Genomic DNA, 22,266 nt, shown 5'->3' on the forward strand with positions numbered 1-22,266 from the left:
TGACCAACCACCCGAGGAGGTTGAGCCCCAGAGAACATTGGGGGGAGTTATAACCGAGGGTCAGGAAATACCACAAGACGTGGCGAGGCCTCCGGCGGACCCTTCGAGACCAAGCCCTTAGTCCTTGGCTAAAGCCTTTTGATTCGCTTATCGAATTAATTTGCCTACTAAGTTGGGGAGATTAGTATACGACATAGGATAATTTTGTTTATTTTCTCTTTTATCTCATTTTGTTTCGTGCCTCAATGGCGTTGTAAGGAAGTTGTATACTTTCCGTTTGAACTGAATACTTAATACTTTGCTTCCAACCAATGATATTTTCTTTTATTTGCTTTACTATAATATTCTGCTCGATATTCGTATTCTATTCTGGAGTTAGCCTCATGAAACCATCTATTATCCTTCAAATATAAATCTAAAGACCGTATTATAGCTTGACTCTAGGTAACGCTTTGGTTTTTCTCCAGATAGTTATTTTCTCCATGGGTTCGAGTCCGACGACCATGCAATACCCTGGTTATGTCTAGTACTTCTATTTTTCTATAAGTATCTAGTTTCCCCATAGGTTTGAGTCTGAGGACCATACAATACCTTAGTTCTGTCAAGTACTCAGGTATAATGGTGTGAATAGTTTTACCATAGGCTTGGGTCCGAGGACCATGCAATACCTTGATTCTGTCTACCACTTCTATTTGTCTGTAAGTATCTAGTTTCCCCATAGGTTTGAGTCCGAGAACCATGCAATACCTTGGTTCTGTCTAGTACCCAGGTATAATGGTGTGAATAGTTTTACCATAGGCTTGGGTCCGAGGACCATGCAATACCTTAGTTCTGTCTACCACTTCTATTTTTCTGTAAGTATCTAGTTTCCCCATAGGTTTGAGTCCGAGGACCATACAATACCTTGGTTTTCTCTAGTACTCAGGTATAATGGTGTGAATAGTTTTACCATAGGCTTGGGTCCGAGGACCATGCAATACCTTGGTTCTGTCTACCACTTCTATTTTTCTGTAAGTATCTAGTTTCTCCATAGATTTGAGTCCGAAGACCATACAATACCTTGGTTCTGTCTAGTACTCAGGTATAATGGTGTGAATAGTTTTACCATAGGCTTGGGTCCGAGGACCATGCAATACCTTGGTTCTGTCTACCACTTCTATTTTTCTGTAAGTATCTAGTTTCCCTATAGGTTTGAGTCCGAGGACCATAAGGTATAATGGTGTGAATAGTTTTACCATAGGCTTGGGTCCGAGGACCATGCAATACCTTGGTTCTGTCTACCACTTCTATTTTTCTGTAAGTATCTAGTTTCCCCATAGGTTTGAGTCCGAGGACCATACAATACCTTGATTCTGTCTAGTACTCAGGTATAATGGTGTGAATAGTTTTACCATAGGCTTGGGTCCGAGGACCATGCAATACCTTGGTTCTGTCTACCACTTCTATTTTTCTGTAAGTATCTAGTTTCCCCATAGGTTTGAGTCCGAGGACCATACAATACCTTGGTTCTGTCTAGTACTCAGGTATAATGGTGTGAATAGTTTTACCATAGGCTTGGGTCCGAGGACCATGCAATACCTTAGTTCTGTCTACCACTTCTATTTTTCTGTAAGTATCTAGTTTCCCTATAGGTTTAAGTCCGAGGACCATACAATACCTTGGTTCTGTCTAGTACTCAGGTATAATGGTGAGAATAGTTTTACCATAGGCTTGGGTCCGAGCACCATGCAATATCTTGGTTCTGTCTACCACTTCTATTTTTTTGTAAGTATTTAGTTTCCCCATAGGTTTGAGTCCGAGGACCATACAATACCTTGGTTCTGTCTAGTACCCAGGTATAATGGTGTGAATAGTTTTACCATAGGCTTGGGTCCGAGGACTATGCAATACCTTGGTTCTGTCTACCACTTCTATTTTTCTATAAGTATAGGTTTATCCTCGAACTGCTTTACTGGAGATGATTCCTCCTTGGGTCGGATTATGATCTTTACACGTGGCGTTGATCTAGCCTCCAGCTCAAGGCCCCATCTTTTTCATTTATGAAGCGCCCTTTGTCCATTCGTGTTCCGCACTTGACGCTTCGGTGCGCGAAACGCGCCTTCATTAATGTCCTCATGAATTGACACGAGTCCAACGGTCTATGGCCTCCTTGAAAATTGGTAGCTTCATTATTAGCCCAGCTGATAATTCTCTTTTCGAACTCTGCATGAATTAATTCTCACCAACCCTCATCCCCTATATAAGGTGGGGAGATGGTTTCTCCACAATCCATGAACCTCCCAACACAAACAAAAAGAAAAACACATCCTTTCAGCTCCCCAATCTCTTTTAATAACCCCGCCGGAATTGTGACCGGAGTGGGCAAATATGAGGCGGCTTTGGGTGGGTGTGAGGACATCCGTGCCAAGAGCCATTATGGCCGCAGCCCCCAATGGGCTTCCGGTGCGTCAGAATCTAGGCGTAACCCCGATGGCGCCATATAAGGTGGCCCGGAGGGATGTTGTTAGAGTACCTAACGTCTCTCCTCAGAGCGCACCCCCGACGAAGAAGACATGCGAATTCATCTCATGGGCGGTGCTCGAGTGTTCCGTCTCCAACGGCCAACACTCGTGAGGATTGGAGAGAATCAAGGGAACATCATGGGGGAAGGTATCCCGGAACCCCTGCATCTGTTCCTCTCTTTGTTCCAGCTCCGCCGCGCCGAGAAGGGAGTTGTCAGTGGCCTGGAAACATGATGGCCCTCCCTCTTCCCTGCTTTTTGTGTCAAGCTCTCCCATTCTCTTTATACCAATAAAAGGAGGGCTTGACACTTCCCTCCGGCTAGCTTTTTTAGGGCGGCTCCACCTGGGCCTCTGATTGTAGAACTAGCTAGTAGGATTAGCTTGTAAATTTGTTTGTGAAACACACCTACCTGAGCCTCTGATTGTAATTTGTACTGTTTCTGTTTATGAAATAATAATATCAAGATTTCTCTTTTCGCTGTCAACTCTTCTATTTTTTTTTATCAACCTACTGTAAAACGACCACTTAGAACAATTGCCTGGTGCGTCGATCAGCACCCTAATCCTCCCCACAGACAGCGCCAATTGTAGGGACTCAATTTGCGCTTGACCCTGAGTACAAATGGGTTTTCAGCCCAATCAAGCCCAAACAATAAATTTGTAGAGAGTGGGTTAAAGGTTTAGGCGCCGGCCATCGTACACCAAGCATGAACTCTCTTTTATAAAAGAAAATACTTAGAGTTTATTTACAACTGGGGGGATGCTCCTCGGCCACGAGAGCCCCTTTTCTTCTCTTTTTTTTTTCCCCCTCCTTTTACTTTACTTGCTTTTCTTATATAGTCTTCATCTTCCTATCTCCTTCTTCCATCTGTTGATCATCCATTCGCCTCTCTTCTGACCGTCCGTCCCATCAGAGGCCTTATCAGTACTCAAGTGGTTCACTCTGATCAACGTTGCCCTGCTAAGGAGTTATATCTCCATTAATGCGGCCAGAGGGGTTAGGTGAATGCATTAAGTGTGAGGGTGACAGCTTACTTTGGGCCTGGTCTTTCCCAAAAATCATCCTTATCATGCCGAGGATGAGGAGGTCCTCGGCGTGGATTGGGAAAAGAGACTTTCCCTAATTTAGCTTGGAATGGTTAGTATTCCTCGGCGTGGGCCTTGGGCCTGCTACACGATGGGCCGAGGCTATCAGGCCCATGGGCCCCACATATGTATAATAATGATTTTTTTCCAAGTTTGGGTGATTCTGTGCCCATCCTAGGTTCAATGTGGAACCACCGAAATTTAAACAATTAATTGGTGATATTGCTATTGATCTTTAATCTTATTGAAAATTTGCTAGCAATAAGGATATAAGAAGAAAATGTAATCCAATGATAGATTTGTCAAAATTCACATTCAATAAAAAAATATATTTAGTAGAGTTGTAGCCTTAGTCGACAACTAAGTTTTTTGCCAAATTTTGTACAACTTTTAATTATGTTGGGCCTAAAAAAATTTAGGGTGATCATAATTTTTTTTTTTAAGGTAAAAAAATCATAATTTAAAAAAAAATTATGTATAATAATGATTTTTTTCCAAGTTTGGGTGATCCTATGCCCACCCTAGGTTTAATGTGGAGCCACCCCTGTTGCTCGATAATTAAATGGACTAAACTTAAACATGTAATCTTATTTGGAGATGAGCTTGAGCTTGGCATGTTTTCAAAGTAAAATTAAATAAACAAGCTTGGACTTTTAATACTTGGCTTGGCTTGTTTTGCAGCCCTATTTTGCAAAAGCATAGTAACAAAATTTTATTTTGCATAACAGTTTCAAAACCTAATGTACCAAGTTTTAGAAATGTTAGGGTTAGATTTTATTGTAATTGTCTAATCCTTTGACAAAATGCACTTCATTTGTAATTGGGTAGATCTAAGATAGGTTTAGTACTTCAAGAAACATGTTATTCAAATCTAGTATTAAAAACATGAAGATTGTTCAAGAAACAAGTGAAGAAAAGTTGTTCATTAAGTCTCGACAAATAGCTCGACAAATACCTGCTATCGAGAGTTAATGTGAAGCTCGATAGATAGTTCAACAATAGCTCGATCTATTGAGAACTACGATTTCAAAATTTCTAGATCTGAAATTTGGTCTAGTTTTATGTATTTGTCTAAGGTTTCTTTTCTCACAACTCTAGACATATATAAGGCTTATTTTAAGAGTTGTCATATATGGATACATAGACCAATAGACTTTCTCAGTGAGAAGTTACTGCGTTTGTACGCCATAGGGTTTTGTAATCAAGTGCTTCCTGATCTTTATTGTTGATGAAATGAAGAATTTTGCAGCCAACAACATCTGTTCAAGTTGCTAGAGTTAGTCACGTACTTAGATCCGTGCGAAGAGTTAGTCACAAATTGGAGGTTTGTGCATCAAAGGGAAAGAAGACTACTATAAGATCAAGTTCAATATGGTATTGGAGTAAAGATTCAACTGTAGGTTGGTATTTCAAGATAGGTCAAGGTAGTTGGTAAGATTCCTTATACTTGTAACCGCTTGATTGTTGATTAGTGGATTTTTGGGAGTGGTGACCTTAAAATCACCCGGTGGAGTTTTTGCCTTGTGAGATTTTTGTCATTTGTCAACAAATCACCTTCTCATATTTATTTTCCACCGCATTTAATATTTTTGGTGATTTGTTGGTGCCTTCACGATTTTTTGGTGAAGCTCGTCAGCAGCTCAATCTATCGAGAACTACGTTTTCAAAATTTCTAGATCTAAAATTTGGCCTCGTCTTGTGTATTTGTTTAGGGTTTCTTTTCTCACAACCCTAAATATATATAAGGCTTATTTTAAAAGCCGTCATATACATAGACCAAGAGACTTATTTTCTCAATGAGAAGTTACTGCGTTTGTACGTCATAAGGTTTTGTAACCAAGTGCTTCCTGATCTTCATTGTTGATGAAGTGAAGAATTTTGCAGCCAACAACATCTGTTCAAGTTGCTAGAGTTAGTCACATACTTGGATCTGTACAAAGGGTTAGTCACAAATTGGAGGTTTGTGCATCAAAGGGAAAGAATGCTACTATAAGATTAAGTCTAATTGGATATTGTAGTAAAGGTTCAACTGTAAGTGGGTATTTCGGGATAGGCCAAGGTAGTTGGTAAGATTCCTTATACTTGTAACCGCTTGATTGTTGATTAGTAGATTTTTAGGAGTGGTGACCTTAAAATCACTCAATGGAGTTTTTGCCTTGTGAGGTTTTCCCTATTTGTCAACAAATCATCGTGTCATACTTATTTTCTGCTACATTTAGTATTTTTGGTGATTTGTTGGTACCTTCACAATTTGCATACAATTGAACCTAATTAATATACTTGGGTAATTAAATTTGATGATGTTATAAAATAGCCAACTTCTAAACTCGTCCATATGGCTCGTCCACAGGAAAATGATGAGTTGACTATAAATAAGCTCGTCCATCCGTCTATCCGAATGGACGTTCATCCTAGGATTGGCTCGTCCATCTAATAAGATTGATGGACGTTCATCCTAGGATTTGCTCGTCCATCTAATAAGATGGATGGACGTTCATCCAAGGATTGGCTCGTCCATCAATCTAATAAGATGGACGAGAGTTCTGGACATTTCTCTTTAAGCAGACTTCGTTTTCCTATCAGAGTATAATTGTTCTTTCCAATAAAGCAGTTATAATCAACAGACCCCAAATAATGTAACTTCCATGACAGTTGTGGAAGTTATCTCCGAATCCTTCGAACTCTACAACAGTAGGAAAAATAACTGCCTAAAGCAAACCCTATATAAAGGCTTTTCTACGGGAAGGTAAGGTCATTCAGAAATTTCCACAAAAAAACACTTTCTCTTTATTGGAAATTACAAACTCACTGACTTGATCATCGAAGGACTTTTAGCCGGTCTCCACCGGTCTCCTCTGACTTCTTGTTTGTTATTTTCAGGATTTCAGCCTATAGATCGCTAACGCCCGAGACCTTCAGCCTACTGATTCAAAAGAACCATTAATTGGCACCGTCTGTGGGAAAGAAATTTATCACCCTTAAATTTCATTTGTTGAGTTCTGCGATTTCTTTCTCCAACAAAAGGCTGAAATGGTCCAGACAAGATCAAGGGCTACTAGTCCAGGCCCTCAACAGAGCAGGGACACCTCCAGTAACCCTCATCACGATCGTCAATCGGTGCCTACCATGCGACCATCTTCTGTCCAATACGTGCAACCTATGGCCGCTGTTATGGCGGAGTTAACCTGCCAAAACCAGGAGTTGATCAGAGAACTTAATTCGAGGGGGCAGCATCATGAATGGAACACTGAAGGACAGGCCTAGAGCCAGGAAGATGGAAGGAATGTCAAACCTGAAAGCCAGTCAAGAGGTACTGCTTCGCGGAGGGTACCTCATTTGGAAAGGGAAATGGACCAAATGAGAAGAGTTATGGATGAGATGAGGGAGAATATGAGGAAGACGAACCCTGTAGAAGATTTGGTTCACAGAACTGATTCCCCCTTTATGGCTTCCATCAATGCTCACCCTTTGTCGCCCAAGTTTAAGATGCCTTCTTTAGATTCGTATGATGGGACGCGGGATCCTTTTGATCACATTGCCACCTTCAAAGCTACCATGCACCTTCAAGGGGTCCCGGATGAAATAATGTGCAGAGTTTTCCCTACTACCCTCAAAGGACCCGCACAAGTATGGTTTAGCAAAATACCTCCGAACACAATGACATCCTTCGAGGAGTTAAGCAAGTTATTTGTCAACAATTTTATTAGAGGGCAGAGGCACAAGCGTTCCTCGTCCAGCTTGCTAACCATAGAGCAGGGAAAGAATGAAAGTTTACGGTCCTTTATAACGCGATTCAACAGGGAAGCCTTGGTAGGAGCCGAGATGGATGATAAGCTCCTTTTGGCTGCTTTCCATAACGGGGTTCATTCTGACTTATTCATCCATAAGTTATATGAGCAAGAGCCCCAGACCATGGCAGAACTCGTCCATTCAGCCCAGAGCTTCATGAATGCAGAGGATGCTATCATAGCCAAAAAGAGGAAGAGAGTCGAGAAAATGGAAGTCAACCCAACACGCCATTCAGAACAAGGTCCTCGTCCTAAGAAAGGATGAACGGAGGATAGGAAGGAGCAAGAGAAGAAGGCTGGCCCTTCAACACGAAGTCAACAGTACACACCACTGAACATGTCGCTCGAGCAAGTCCTTATGCAAATTAAGGACGAGCCTTCCTTAAAATGGTTGGAGAAGATGAAGGGAGATCCTAATAAGCGCAATAGGAGTAAGTATTGTCGCTTCCATAGAGATCATAAGCATGACACAGATGAGTGCTTTGATTTAAAGCAGCATATTGAGAATCTTATAAGGCAAGGGAAGCAGAAAAATTTCCTTGGACGAGACCACAAAGACGAGAAATTGAAAGGAAAGGTAGAGGAATCATCACGACCACCGTTCGAAGAAATAAGAGTTATCATAGGGGGAAGTTCAACAGGACAGTCGTCCAAGTCAAAGAAGGCATATTTGAAAGTAGTGCAGAGCGTCTAACTTTATGGATAGTCATCGAGAGCAAGGACCATGGACAAGCAAACAATCACTTTCACGGACGAGGATGCCGAGAGAATTCACCACCCTTATGACGATGCTATTGTCATCACCCTTCTTATTGCCGACTACAAGACCAGAAGGGTGCTGGTGGATAATGGAAGCTCAGCTGATATTCTATATTATCCAGCTTTTCAGCAGATGAGGTTAGGACGAGACCGGCTCCATCCAGTGAGCTCCCCCCTAGTAGGTTTTGGTGGGATGAAGGTACAGCCTGTGGGCACCATTACATTACCAGTGACAGTGGAGGCATACCCACAACAAATCACCAAGGATGTGAACTTCCTTGTGGTAGATTGTTCATCCTCCTACAATGCCATAGTTGGAAGGCCAACTTTAAATAGTTGGAAGGCAATCACATCTACTTATCATCCGTCGGAAAAGTTTTCAACAGAGCATGGAGTAGGACAAGTGCAAGGAGACCAACTAGTAGCAAGAGAGTGTTACTTGGCTATGTTGGCCATGGGCGAACAAATTCAGGCCATGAATATTGAAGAAAAGAGAATTGTAGCGGAGCCCAGTGAAGCATGGGAAGATATTTCCTTAGATGAAAATAACCTTAAGAGGTGTACCAGGGTTGGAGCAGATTTAGAAGTGAAGATTAAGAAAGATCTCGTCTTGTTTTTGAAGAAAAATATTGATGTGTTTGCTTGGAGTCATGAGGATATGCCGGGTATAGATCCTAGTGTCATTACCCACCGCTTAAATGTATGTCCTTCCTTCAAGCTAGTGCGACAAAAGAAAAGGGTGTTTGCCCCTGAAAGAGACGATGCTATTAAAGACGAAGTTCAAAAGTTGATGGCGGCGAAGTCTATACGAGAGGTGTACTATCCAGATTGGTTGGCCAATGTCATAATGGTCAGAAAGGCGAACAGCAAGTGGAGGACGTGTGTAGATTTTACTGATCTAAACAAGGCTTGCCCTAAGGACAACTATCCATTGTCGTGCATTGACCAACTGGTGGATTCTACCGCAGGCCACAAATTACTTAGTTTTATGGATACTTTCTCAGGATACAACCAAATAAGGATGGACGAGGCCGACCAGGAGAAGACATCCTTTGTTACTAGTCAAAGCTTATTCTGTTATGAAGTAATGCCCTTTGGCTTGAAAAACGCTGGAGCAACATACCAACGGCTGGTGAATCACATGTTCCGTCCTCAAATTGGACGAAACGTAGAAGTCTATGTGGATGACATGTTGATGAAAAGCCTGGACGAGGAAAAACATCTTGACGACCTGCACGAGACCTTTAATACACTCAGGCGATACAGTATGAAGTTGAATCTCAACAAGTGTGCTTTCAGAGTGGCGTCGGGAAAATTTCTTGGATTCATGGTTTCACATAGAGGGATCGAGGCAAACCCAGAAAAGATTAAAGCAATTCTAGATATAAAGCCTCCGCAGAGTGTCAAAGAAGTCTAGGGTCTTACCGGGCGAGTTGCTGCCCTCAACAGGTTTGTTTCTAAAGCTACTGACAAATGTTTACCATTTTTTAAAGTTCTAAAGAAAGCATTTGAGTGGATAGATGAGTGCCAAAATGCCTTCCAAGACTTGAAAACGTACCTCGTAACAACTCCGTTGCTGAGTCCGTTTGTGACAGGAGAAGAGCTGTTTTTATACTTGGTAGTGACCCCGCATGCCGTAAGCTCAACATTAATAAAAGAGGAAGGAAAAGTGCAAAAGCCAGTGTACTACACAAGTAAAGCACTGAAGGGAGCGGAAGGACGATACCCACTAATGGAAAAATTGGCTTTCGCACTAATAACTGCCTCCTGAAAACTAAGGCATTACTTCCAGGCTCATGTCATCAACGTCATGACGGATCATCCACTCAAGAAGGCAATGAACAAGATGGAGGCTGCAGGATGATTGATTCAATGGGTTGTCGAGCTCAGTGAGTTTGACATAAAGTACCAACCTAGGCATGCCATAAAAGCTCAAGCTCTGGCAGACTTCATTGTAGAGTTTACACCAAATTGTGACGATGTAGGTGAGATAGAAGATAGCCAGAAGTTGATTGTCCATGTGGATGGTTCATTTACACAGCATGCAGGAGGAATATGTGTGGTTCTGCAATCTCCAGAAGGGGATAAGCTAAAACAAAAGGTTTGCTTGCAATACTAAGCAACTAATAATGAAGTGGAGTATAAAGCTCTTCTTAAAGGGCTGGAACTGGCTAAGTTGGTAGAAGCGAAGTCAATACTCGTCTTGGGAGATTCTTAGTTGGTCATGGGCCAAATAAATGGGATGTATGAGGTGAAAGAAGGACGAATGAAAAAATACTTGGAAAAAATGCTACGGCTTGTCAAGAAATTCAAGGAAGCTAACTTTGTTCAAATCCTAAGGGAGGAGAACGTGGAAGTGGATGCTTTAGTAAGGAAGCCTCAAGGACAGGAGCCATGGACGAATTTGATGAAGTCCAGTACACACCAAGCATAGATCTCCCAGAAGTGCAGCAAATAGGGAATGAAGAAGATTGGATGAGCCCAATAATATCGTACTTGAAGGACGGGAAGCTTCCGGAAGGGAAAGATGAAGCCAGAAAACTCAGGGTTAGAGCAGCCAGGTATGTCCTTATGGACGAAGTTCTGTACAAGAGAGGCTTTTCTCAACCTTATCTCAGGTGTCTGGCTCCAGCTGAGGCGAACTACGTGTTGAGGGAAGTTCATGAAGGAGCCTGTGGAAATCATTCGGGAGCCAGGTCACTTATCCATAAGATCGTCCGTGCAGGGTATTATTGGCCAACTCTCCAAAGAGATGCAAAAGCTTGTGTAAAGATCTGCGATCAATGCCAACGGTTTAGTAATGTCCCTAGGCAACCGTCAGAGTACCTAACCCTAATGACAGCCCCATGGCCCTTTGCGCAATAAGGACTAGACATCTTGGGTCCTTTTCCACTGGGCGTAAGGCAAATGAAGTTTCTCGTGGTTGGTATTGATCACTTCACCAAGTGGGTAGAAGCAGAACCCTTAGCTACTATCACACAACAAAATGTCAAGAATTTCGTATGGAAGAACATTGTGTGCAGGTTTGGAGTGCCCAGAGTACTGGTATCCGACAACGGACGACAATTTAACAATATACTCTTCAAAGATTTTTGCATACACTTTGAAATTCAGAATCACTACTCCTCCCCCACCCACCCACAAGCAAATGGTCAGGCTGAAGTCACAAACCGATCCTTGTTAAAGATCATCAAGACTCGGCTTGAAGGGGCAAAGGGAGTATGGCTTGACGAGCTACCAGGTGTTCTGTGGGCATACCGGACGACGGTAAGAACCCCTACAGGGGAGACTCCTTTCAAGCTAGCCTATGGAAATGAAGCAGTCATACCTGCAGAAGTGCATATGGCCAACCACAGGGTGATGGCATACCAAGATGAGGATAATAAGAAGCAACTTCGTTTGAGCCTCGATCTAATAGACGAGGTAAGGACGGGTGCGGAGCAAAGGACAGCTAAGTACAAAAACCTCATGGTTAGGCAATATGATGCAATGGTAAAACCAAGGCGCTTCAACATAGGAGATCTCGTCCTAAAGAGGGTTTCCTTGGCAACCAAGAACCCGGCTCATGGGAAGTTGGGGCCTAATTGGGAAGGCCCTTACAGAGTTATCAACTGCAAAAGACAAGGATTCTATTACTTGAAGGCCCTAGACGAGAGGAAGTTGGAGCATCCTTGGAATGTTGAGCACCTGAGGAGGTACTATCAATAAAAAGCCAACCTAGATGAGCATAACTCTGGACGAACTTGGAGGCTACATAAGACTTGTTTATCTATATATGTCTAATATTGTGTCTAATATTGCTCTATTATTATGTTAAAACTTATGGACAAAGTTATGATTTGGCTTGTATTTGTTTTCATAATAAGCACTAGATCATAAGCATGTGCCTTGTCTGTGAACAATATTTATGCTATAATGTTGTGTGAATTCTTGATTTCCATACTATTTTTATCTATTCACTGAAAGGCTGAAAAGCCCAAGACAAGAAATTCTCTAGACGCGGAGATGTATTGTTAAACTTTCCTAAAAAATAAGGCAAGCTCGTCCAAAGAAAAAGAGGAGATAAAGCTTATGCCATGGCAAATCAGTAAGACAAAGGCCTACTCATCCATACAATGGACAAAGTAAAACAAGGTGCTTATCTCAATTATGGACGAGGGAATGTATAGACGAGTATTTTCAACAGACCTACGAAAATATTCCAGTTCACGGACGAGAAAAATGCAGAATCTTGTCATCATTAAACATGAAAATCAGCCAAGTCTAAGGACGAGTAATGCTGATAATTACCATTTCACATGGACAAATTACACTTAGTGAAATTCCAATAAAAATGGTAAAAGTATATGAAATGTAGACGAGTTAAGCATAAAGTCTTGTATATGAAAATAAAAACTGTCGTCCATGCATATATAAAAGAAAAATAACACCATTCATTCAATTGTTTCAAAGGCGGACAACCAACGTCCAAACACCCTTGTAAAATTAAAACTTGAGTCTTACAAAAACTTGTCCTTAAACTATGGACGAGCCAAATGTACTTGCATTACATAAAAAGGTCCTAAACAGTGAACCAAATAAAAAGAAGGGAAAGTACAAAACATTGAAATATTTTCTAAGTCTGGGGAGCATTCACATTAGAGGCATCCTGAGGAGGAAGGGTTGTGGCATCGTCCTCAATGTTGACGTCCTCAGAACCGGTTTGAAGGAGAGAGCTGGTAGCAGCATTCAGGTTAAGTTTAATGGAGCTAAAGTCCACTTCAGGGAACTTTTCCATAGCCTCCATCCTGAAGTCCTCAAAGCCTGCTGCGTAATTGGTATCTAAAAGATCAGTGTATTTCTTGGACACCTTGAGTTCGGCCACTGCATCTTCTTTTGCCTTGGAGAGAAGAGTACTCAGCCCGTTATTCTTTTTCTGCTTATGGTCAAGACGAGTGTCTTTCTCCACCGCATCAACTTTCAACTCCTCAACCAGGTTTTGTGCCTCCTTCGTCTTCTCCTTAGCTTTCACAACTACTTCAGCCCATTTTTAGCTTCATCCTTCACTTCTTGAATCTTCGTCTCCAACATGATTCTTGTCTTGTCTAATCCAGTAGCCTGCCTAGACGCTGCTATAAACTTTGACATGGCCTATAGAAAAGTAATAATAGTAATAAATAAATAAAGAGAAGAGAAAAAGATCTTGAAGTAATAAGGACGAGGTAAAAATATAATTGCACACCTTAAAAAGATCATGAACACCAGAGTGTTCAAAATCCTTTAAGGACATGTCATAGCAGGTGTTTATATCCTCGTTAAAGACGGCGTTCTGAAAACATTCCCATGTTAAATCTTCATTCTCAATAATGTTTGAAGGGGCCTTTTGGGAATGTTGAGACGAGGAAGATACAGTTGTCTTGGGCAGAGGAGTCTTGGACAGAGTTACATCAACTGGAATGGACGAATCTACATCAAACACTTGAGTAGGCTGCTAAGACGAAAGGAGGTTAGGCTTGACAATCTGGGATGAGTCATGTTTTCCCTTTTTACCTTGACGGCTAGGGAGACTTCCCAAATCCAAATTCTTGGATAAAGTCTTCCTCTTCTCCCCAGCTGACGGACGAGGCTGAGCCTAAGTCTCAGGATGACCCCCTTCAACCAAAGCATCTTTCCCCTTGTTCTCTTTCAGTGTTGACATTCCTAATGCGAATAAGAATAACAATAAGTGATGAGTTGAAATGAGTTGTGTACAAGTTGGAAAAGTATAATGTAAAATACTTACTTCTTCGCACTGTGACCTCGTGAGCAATAGCCTCGTCTGATGGATCAGGACCGAGTTCCCACTTGAAAAGATTGCGAAGAGTAACTAAGGAATGAAAATTCCTATCAGCGTGAAGACGAGCCCTATGGACGCAGTCACGATGGAATTTGCTTAAGGACGGACGTTTAACACCTGTAAAGAGGATAATACACGAGTTAGAAACATTAGATAAAATATATGTATGCAAAAAAAGGGAGAGAAAAATAAGAAGGGAAGGATGTACTCTCAGAACGCAAGTTCCCTAAATCTCCAGAGTAAGGAGCAAAAGGGTCCCTTCTAACATCTACAGGAGTTCCGAACCAAAAACCAGAGACGAAAATAAATTTTGTCTTCCAACTCTGTCAGACGAGGCCAGGGACTTGATCAATCTACAATCCCTGCCCCTTGTAGTAAATTGGTGAAAGCCAAGAGATTGGCTTATCTCAGAGGGTTTATAGCAAAAAAGAAACTCGTCCACAGTAAGAGGACGGTCCTTTTCAAATACTTCTTTCCACAAAATTTGCATTGAGATAATTAATCTCCACGCATTTGGATTGAACTGACATACCCCCAAACCTAACCTAACTAACAATTCTCTGGCAAATGAATTTCAAGGAAACCTAAGACCCCCTAAGAAGTAGGCCTTATAGACACCTATTCCAAAACGGGGATTGCAGCACCATTCTCCACGGACGAGTAACCTTGGGTTGAATTCGTCTGGAATCTGATACCACGTCTTAAGATTGGCGAGCCTTTGCTCAGATGTTTTAGAATGAACACCTACTGCACAACTATAGACGACCTCCTCTTCGTCCGTAGGGTTGGACGAGGGGACATTAGACGAGGTGCCAGCTTGGGAACCTGAAGCTTTCCTAAGTTGCTCTTGAAGGGCTTCTATAGGAAACCCAGGAACATTAGAGGTATATTCCTTGTCTGTAGAACCCCCTTTGCTACTATAACTACTATTACTAGAACCATTATAACTGGTAGAATCTTGATACTCATCTATAGCATTTTTTGTACTATTGCTAGACGAAGAAATAACGGTTGTTGACATTTTGAAGACACTTAAAGGAAAACCTAAAAAACAAATAAAGAAGAGAGTACATGGCTCTAGACGAAAAGAGACTATGGACCCGAAAAGACTTTTAGATGAGGCTCTAGACGAAGGATTTTAGGAAGAAAATTTCAGAAAATGTGAAGGGCACAGGAGGGATTCCACTATTTATAGGCAACCCAGCAGGGCACTTGAAGTGACACAAACCAATTAGAAGAGGCCACGTGGAGTCCACCTCAAAAGAATAAAATGATGCAACCAGAAACCAACAGAATTACGACACGTGGCACATCCAGTTATTAACATAAATGCGTCTGACAAAAAGTGATTTGAAAACACACATTTCCTTGGATGACCTATGGATTGGGGGCAACTGATGATGTTATAAAATAGCCAACTTCTAAACTCGTCCATATGGCTCGTCCACAGGAAAATGATGAGTTGACTATAAATAAGCTCGTCCATCCGTCTATCCGAATGGACGTTCATCCTAGGATTGGCTCGTCCATCAATCTAATAAGATGGACGAGAGTTCTGGACATTTCTCTTTAAGCAGACTCCGTTTTCCTATCGGAGTATAACTGTTCTTTCCAATAAAGCGGTTATAATCAACAGACCCCAAATAATGTAACTTCCGTGACGGTTGTGGAAGTTATCTCCGAATCCTCCGAACTCTACAACGGTAGGAGAAATAACTGCCTAAAGCAAACCCTATATAAAGGCTCTTCTACGGGAAGGTAAGGTCATTCAGAAATTTCCATAAAAAACACTTTCTCTTTATTGGAAATTACAAACTCACTGACTTAATCATCGGAGGACTTTTGACCGGTCTCCACTGGTCTCCTCTGACTTCTTGTTTGTTATTTCCAGGATTTCAGCCTGCAGATCGCTAACGCCCGAGACCTTCAGCCTACTGATTCAAGAGAACCATCAAAGTTAATTAACCGGGGTCAAGCTATCTTAACCTAACAAGAAAAGAAAAAGAATGGAAGAGTTGATTCACTGTTCTCCTGTACTGCAGTTTTATGATTTAGATGATTGTGAAAGTAAATTGGATATATTAAAAGCTTACTAGTCTAATTACTAGAGCTAATCAAAACCCTCAAATTTTGATTATGGCTAGATTAATTTTAAGCTAAACACAATTAAAGTAGAATATATGTAATTAGCCAATTAATTAACCGAAGCATTTAACAATTGTACGGATGAACATATATGAGCAAGACAATAATGTAAAGGACAGTAGGAAAACGATTATCAAACCCATGATAACATGCGATGTGTTGTTAAAGAGGAATAAAATTGAAGAACTCAACGTAAGAACCTCTTCGCGGCCCTCAAAGCCAAAATGATCTACTAATAAATAAGTTAGAGTACAAGGATATCAAAGAAACTACCAAGTCTAGTCTATCCAAAGTGATAGGTCACAATCTGAATGACCCCTTGTGATTAACCTTAATTAATTAATTTAGCCAAGTAATTAATTAATCAATTAATCATGCAATTTTATGGAAGCACAAACAAATCACCAATCAACTAAATATGCAGCGGAAAATAAATAACACGGTGATTTGTTTACGAATGGGGAAAACCCTAATGGCAAAAACTCCACTGGGTGATTTTCAAGTCACCACTCCCGAAACTTCACTATTATCAAATCAAGCGGTTACAAGTAAAGGAATCTCAAGTACCTTACTAACCTACAGTTGAACCCTTACCCCAATACCCAATTGAACTTAATCTGTAGTGACAGTCTCCACCTTTGATGCACGGCTCCCAAGTACATGACTAACCAATGCGAGGATCCAAGTACGCGACTTCAAAACACCAACTGAGGAAGAATGGTTGGCTGCAAAGTTCTTCAGTTCATCCACTTGATGAATAGCAAGAAGATGCTTGGTTACAAAATCCTATGGTGCAAATACACAGCAACTTCTTGATGGAAGATGAACTAGGTCAAGAACTTCGTCTGTTGATCACAATTTGCTTGAACAGAGATTGCTCAATGATAATGCAAATTGTGTCACCCTAGACGGCTCTTAAAATAATCCTTTTATATGTTTAGGGTCAGAAGAAAAGAAGGCCCAAAAACATATTCACGGATCCCAAGAAAATCAGATTAGAAATCTGACTTTTTAAATCTCGACAGATAGCAGGTGTCGAGGTAGCTGTCGAGCAGGTGTCGAGCTTTAAAAACTTTGTACTTCAGCTTGCTTTCTCTTGGACAGACTTGATGACTTCAACACTTGACCTTGAAACATTGTTTCTTGAAGTATTAAAAACACCTAAAATTACCCAATTACAAGTAGAGTGCGTTTTGTCAAAAGATTAGCCAATTTACATAAATAAGTGACATATGTTCTTAAACAAGTTAAAACATATATGTCCTAACACAAAGTACTTGACCTGATGTAGGACAGAAGCTACTATTTTGTAATTTATTGATATTGGTATTTTATTAGAATTTATTAGTAGAATATATTTTCTTGTTTAACAAGTTTTATGAAGCCTTTAAATTGGCCTCCAATTCTGTAAACGTTTTTCAGTAGTATTGATATTAATAAAAATTTAAACATTTGTCTATTGTTTTTCTAGTGGATCCCAGAACCATTTTTCATTATGGATTCAAGGGACCGAGGTTATTTTTTAGAAGCAAACATGTTTTGTTTCTTGCAGCTTGAAGTAAACATGTTTTGCTTCTTATTGCTTTCGCATTTTGCATTACATGTTATGATGATTTGATATATGAGAAAATCACTTTAACTCACACACAATCATAACTGTTTGATGGGGACTATTACCTTCGAGGTACATCTTATAACTCCCACATCTCCTAGAATACACGCTTGCAAAAATATTTAAAGCATTTTTGATATTTTTGATATTTATTTTTCTTTGCATATTTTTCTTTTATTTAGCATATCATGCATGGGCATATACGAGAGAGAAAAAAAATACTCAATGATATTTGACATTCCAATATTGCTATGCCAAAACACACAAATGTCATTGACATCACACTTTTACTATGCCTAAGCATATAGATGTCATTCATGATTGGCCGGCAACAGTGGTGAGATGATTATTTATACCTTTCTCTTAGGATTTTTAGTCCTATCCGTCAAAAAGAGTGATATGAGTGTTAAGTACAAGAGATAACTTAATTTTACTCGTCACAAACAAGAGCCACAAAGCTCACTTGCTTAGTTGTGCATAGAGATGCTCATCTAAGTTACAAGAGATACAAAGTTTAGAAAACTTTGTTTTAATGGCCATCCAAGGTACACAAGTACCAATGTACACAAAACACACACTGTTTTTGTATTTTTTGATTTTCAATATATTTTTTTTTTCTATATGAAAAACAAAAATAAGCAAAACTGAAAATAAACAAAAACATGTTAAGCAAAGCAAAGCATAAAACTAGACTGACTCAAAACAGTAAAGCAAAACACACAAGTAATGCAACAAATAAAAACAGGAAGATAGAAGAAAGTGATAAAATCCCTTAGAGCCCTTTTCCTTCCACGCCATGGAAGAACCTTTCCTTTGATTAAACCCTTGAACCAGCGGTAAGGGGGAAGAATTAAAACCGTTCTAGTTCGAAAGGAACATGAGGGCTTTGAGAAGATTCCCAAGAGGAGCAAGAAAGGATTGAAACTGATTCTAGTTTCCAGATGCTATCATGCCATTGCTCTATTGAATGTCTAACCACTTATAGCAATTTGGTCGAGTATGACCAGCAGCTTCACAATGATGACAGAGATGCTGCTTCTTCTGTTCAGGCTTTTGAGAGTTAGCCTTCTTAACCCTGGGTTTTTTAACATCTTTCTTATTTTGCTTAGAGGGTGCTCCTATGATAGATTTACCCTTGTCTAAGTTCTCACTAGCTAATTCAGTTTTAACATCATTGTTCTCAATTTCAACATTATTAGCAGGAGGAATAAAAATAGTAGCACTAGTAGAAGCAATATTAGAGGAAGAAACACCATACCCTAAACATGTTCGATCTGACGCAGATTTCTTAATGCTGAGCATCTCATCAAGCTTTGCACTTGAAGTCTTCTCCAATTTAGCTCTAACTTGAAATAGCTCCGCTTCAAGCTTCTTGGTCTTCTCAGCTAAGAAATTGTTCTCAAACCTGAGCACTCCAATAGTCTAATTAGCCTCATCAAGCTTTGTGGACAACTCCTCACGATCAAGTTCCACATCACTGAGTTTCTTGGTGGCCAGCCTATATAGTTTCTTATGCTTCTCAGAAAGCTTGTACAGTTTCTCATAGGATGTATGGATATCATCTTGATCATCCATCTTCTCACATTTAGAATCCACTAATTCTTCTTTTTTGTCCACATCTTCAACAATCCCTTTAGTAGGATTGACTGTGGCAGTGAAGGCATTCAAGATTCCGTTATCCTCATCGTCGAAATCATCCTCGGCCTCAGTGTCACTCAAGGTTGCAGCAAGTGCCTTATTCTTCCCAATGCTCTCGAGATATGTGGGACACTCTTGCTTCATGTGACCGAATCCATGACACCCAAAGCATTTAGGTCCTGCGAGAATAGTGTACTAACTGCCATCCTTTACATCCTTCTTCCCTTTGTCTTGGCTCTTAAACTGAGAAGAATTGGATTGCCTATGGTCCTTGTCGAAGCTCCTCCCATTGGCATTCTTCATGAACTTTTTGAATTGCCTTATAATGTAGGACTGTATCTTAGAATCCTCATCATCTGAAGACTCATCAGTGTCACTGCTTTTGACCTTCAAAGCCATGCTCTTGCCTTTACCCGACTTGCCAATTCTTGTCAACCCTAGCTCATAGGTCTGCAAGTTTCCAACCAGCTTAGTCAAAGGAATCTTGTCAATATCCTTTGATTCCTCGATCACAATAATCTTGGCATGGAATCTCTCGGGTAGAGATCTGAGCACTTTCCTCACAATCTTGGGTTCAAGAATGGTTTCTCCAAGATTGAAGGCTGAGTTCACTATGTCCTTTAGCTTGGCATATAACTCATCGAACGACTCATCCTCCTCCATTTTTATCTCTTTAAAGCTTGTAGTGAGCCTCTGAAGTTTTGAATCTTTGACAGCCTTTCTACCCTCATAGGTTGTTTGGAGGATGGTCTATGCTTCCTTAACAGTTTCAGTCGATAATATCTTCTTAAACTCCTCATTGGTGACCGCACTGAATAAAACATTCAATGCCCTGCTGTTGAAGTTTGCTGCCTTGATCTTTGCTTTATCCCAATCGGCTAGCGCTTCCTTTGGCTTGATCCAACCAATCTCTATAGCTTACCACACCTTCTCATCTAAAGACTGCAAGAAAGTTCTCATGCGTACTTTCCAGTATGCATAGTTAGTGCCATCAAATAAATGAGGTATAATTAACGACTGTCTTCTATCCATGACAAATAGGGGTCAATGGATCAACACAGCAAAGATTAAACCTAATCAGAGTGTGCCTGCTCTGATACCACTTGATAGGCCAAAAACAAATTGACCATTTGTGATAAATTAACCAATTAATTTAGCCAAGTGAATTAATTAAATTAATTATCATGCAAATGCGTGGTGGCACAAACAAATCACCAATAAACTAATTATGCAGCGGAAAATAAATAATACGGTGATTTGTTTACGAATGAGGAAAACGTAACGACAAAAACCTCAACGGGTGATTTTCAGGTCACCACTCCCGAAATTCCACTATTATCACAACAAGCAATTACAAGTAAAGGAATCCCAGTACCTTATACCAACCTACAGTTGAACCCTTACCTCCAATACCCAATTGGATTATTCTGTAGTGACAATTTCCCCTTTCAATGCACAGCTCCCAAGTACATGACTAACCAGTTGCGTGGATCCCAGTACGCGACTTCAATCACCAATTAAAGAAGATTGTTGGCTGCAAATTTCTTCAGTTCATCCCACGATAAAGATCAAGAAGATGCTTGGTCACAAAACCCTACAGTGTACAAACACAGCAACTTCTTCAAGAATGATGAACTAGGGCAAAACTTTGTCTCCGGTCACAATTTGCTTGAGCAAACTTCTCTCAAAGCTTGTGCAACTTATGAACTCTTTGATGGCCCTTAAACCAATCATTTTATATGTCTAGGGTTAGAAGAAAAGAAGGCCCAAAGATACATTCATGAATTCCAAGAAAATCATATCAGAATTCTGAATTTCATAAACCTCGACAGATAGGAGCTATTGAGCAGCTGCCGAGCAGGTGTCGAGCACACGGGGCTGAACAGTTTTCTAAACTTCAACACATGCTAGCTGTCAAGCTTTAATGAACTTGGATTTTCTAGCTTGTTTCTTGGACATACTTGATGACTTCAACACTTGATCTTGAAACCTTGTTTCTTGAAGTATTAAAAACACCTAGAACTACCCAATTACAAGTAAAGTGCATTTTGTCAAAGGATTAGCCAATTACATCAAAGAATGACATATGTTCTTATAAAGTGAACCACATATGTCCTAACAGCCGAGGACTTGATACTTTCCAAGCCTCCGAGGAAGAGTAGGTAGAGATGTAGAGTTATCCAAGGATACTTGCTGAAACTTCCTGATAAAGTAACAGTCATCTCCGCATTAATTAGATTCACCTGCTTGGCCTAGTTGCATTTAATGATAAATGACTAGCCTAAACAATGTTTATGATCCCAAAAGTCTTCATTCATCATGACACTGGTGAAGCAAGTGTGCAAAGACAGCACATTCCATAGAAAGAAGGGAGGAGGAGCATAAAAGGAGAAGGTAGGCATAATTAAAGGGGACACACAGAAAATGAGAGTGAGAAAAACAAAAGCTGTAGATTATTTGTAAGCTTGTTCTAGAGAGTGTTTGTAAGTTTATTCTTGAGTCCTTTTGCACCAATATTATATGTCTTTCCATCTTTGTTTGAGTGTTGTGTAGTTCTTGTTCAAATCTCCCATTGTGGAATCTTAGTAACCTTCCTTACCTAAATTAATTGTGACGTTGAGAGCTTAAGCTAGTTGTTTCACCCCCACAAAAATTATTGTGGGGGAGATTAATGAAGATCCTATTATAGAAAAAGAACATTGAGGAAGAAATTTAAGAGGAAATTTTCAAGGATCTCAATGAAATCAAATCATATGATTTGATATCTCAAGATCATTTTATTTTGGTGGTAAGCAATACACCAAAATTTATTGATTTTAGTGGAGTTGACAGATTTGATTCAATTGCATGTTCTTATTTGGTAAATCTCTACAATTGCATAACGACCAAGGAAAAAGAAATTCAAATTTATTTTTTTATTTC

The 22,266-nt window shown here is 40.2% G+C and overlaps 1 protein-coding gene across 1 annotated transcript; it reads left to right on the forward strand.

Annotated features, from left to right (window-relative positions):
- Positions 1 to 6,935: 6,935 nt before the first annotated feature.
- On the forward strand, positions 6,936 to 7,640 carry LOC136068813 (uncharacterized). The gene has a single exon (XM_065776527.1). The coding sequence runs from the start codon at positions 6,936 to 6,938 to the stop codon at positions 7,638 to 7,640; it is 705 nt and encodes a 234-aa protein (XP_065632599.1).
- The last annotated feature ends 14,626 nt before the right edge of the window (positions 7,641 to 22,266 follow it).

Source organism: Quercus suber, unplaced genomic scaffold (assembly GCF_002906115.3).
Source record: "Quercus suber isolate HL8 unplaced genomic scaffold, Cork oak 2.0 scaffold_135, whole genome shotgun sequence".
NCBI lineage: Eukaryota > Viridiplantae > Streptophyta > Magnoliopsida > Fagales > Fagaceae > Quercus > Quercus suber.

What these genes read in the sequence shown, in the direction of transcription:
- LOC136068813 (XM_065776527.1), top strand. Translation starts at nt 6,936, where the DNA reads ATGGACCAAATGAGAAGAGTTATGGATGAGATGAGGGAGAATATGAGG.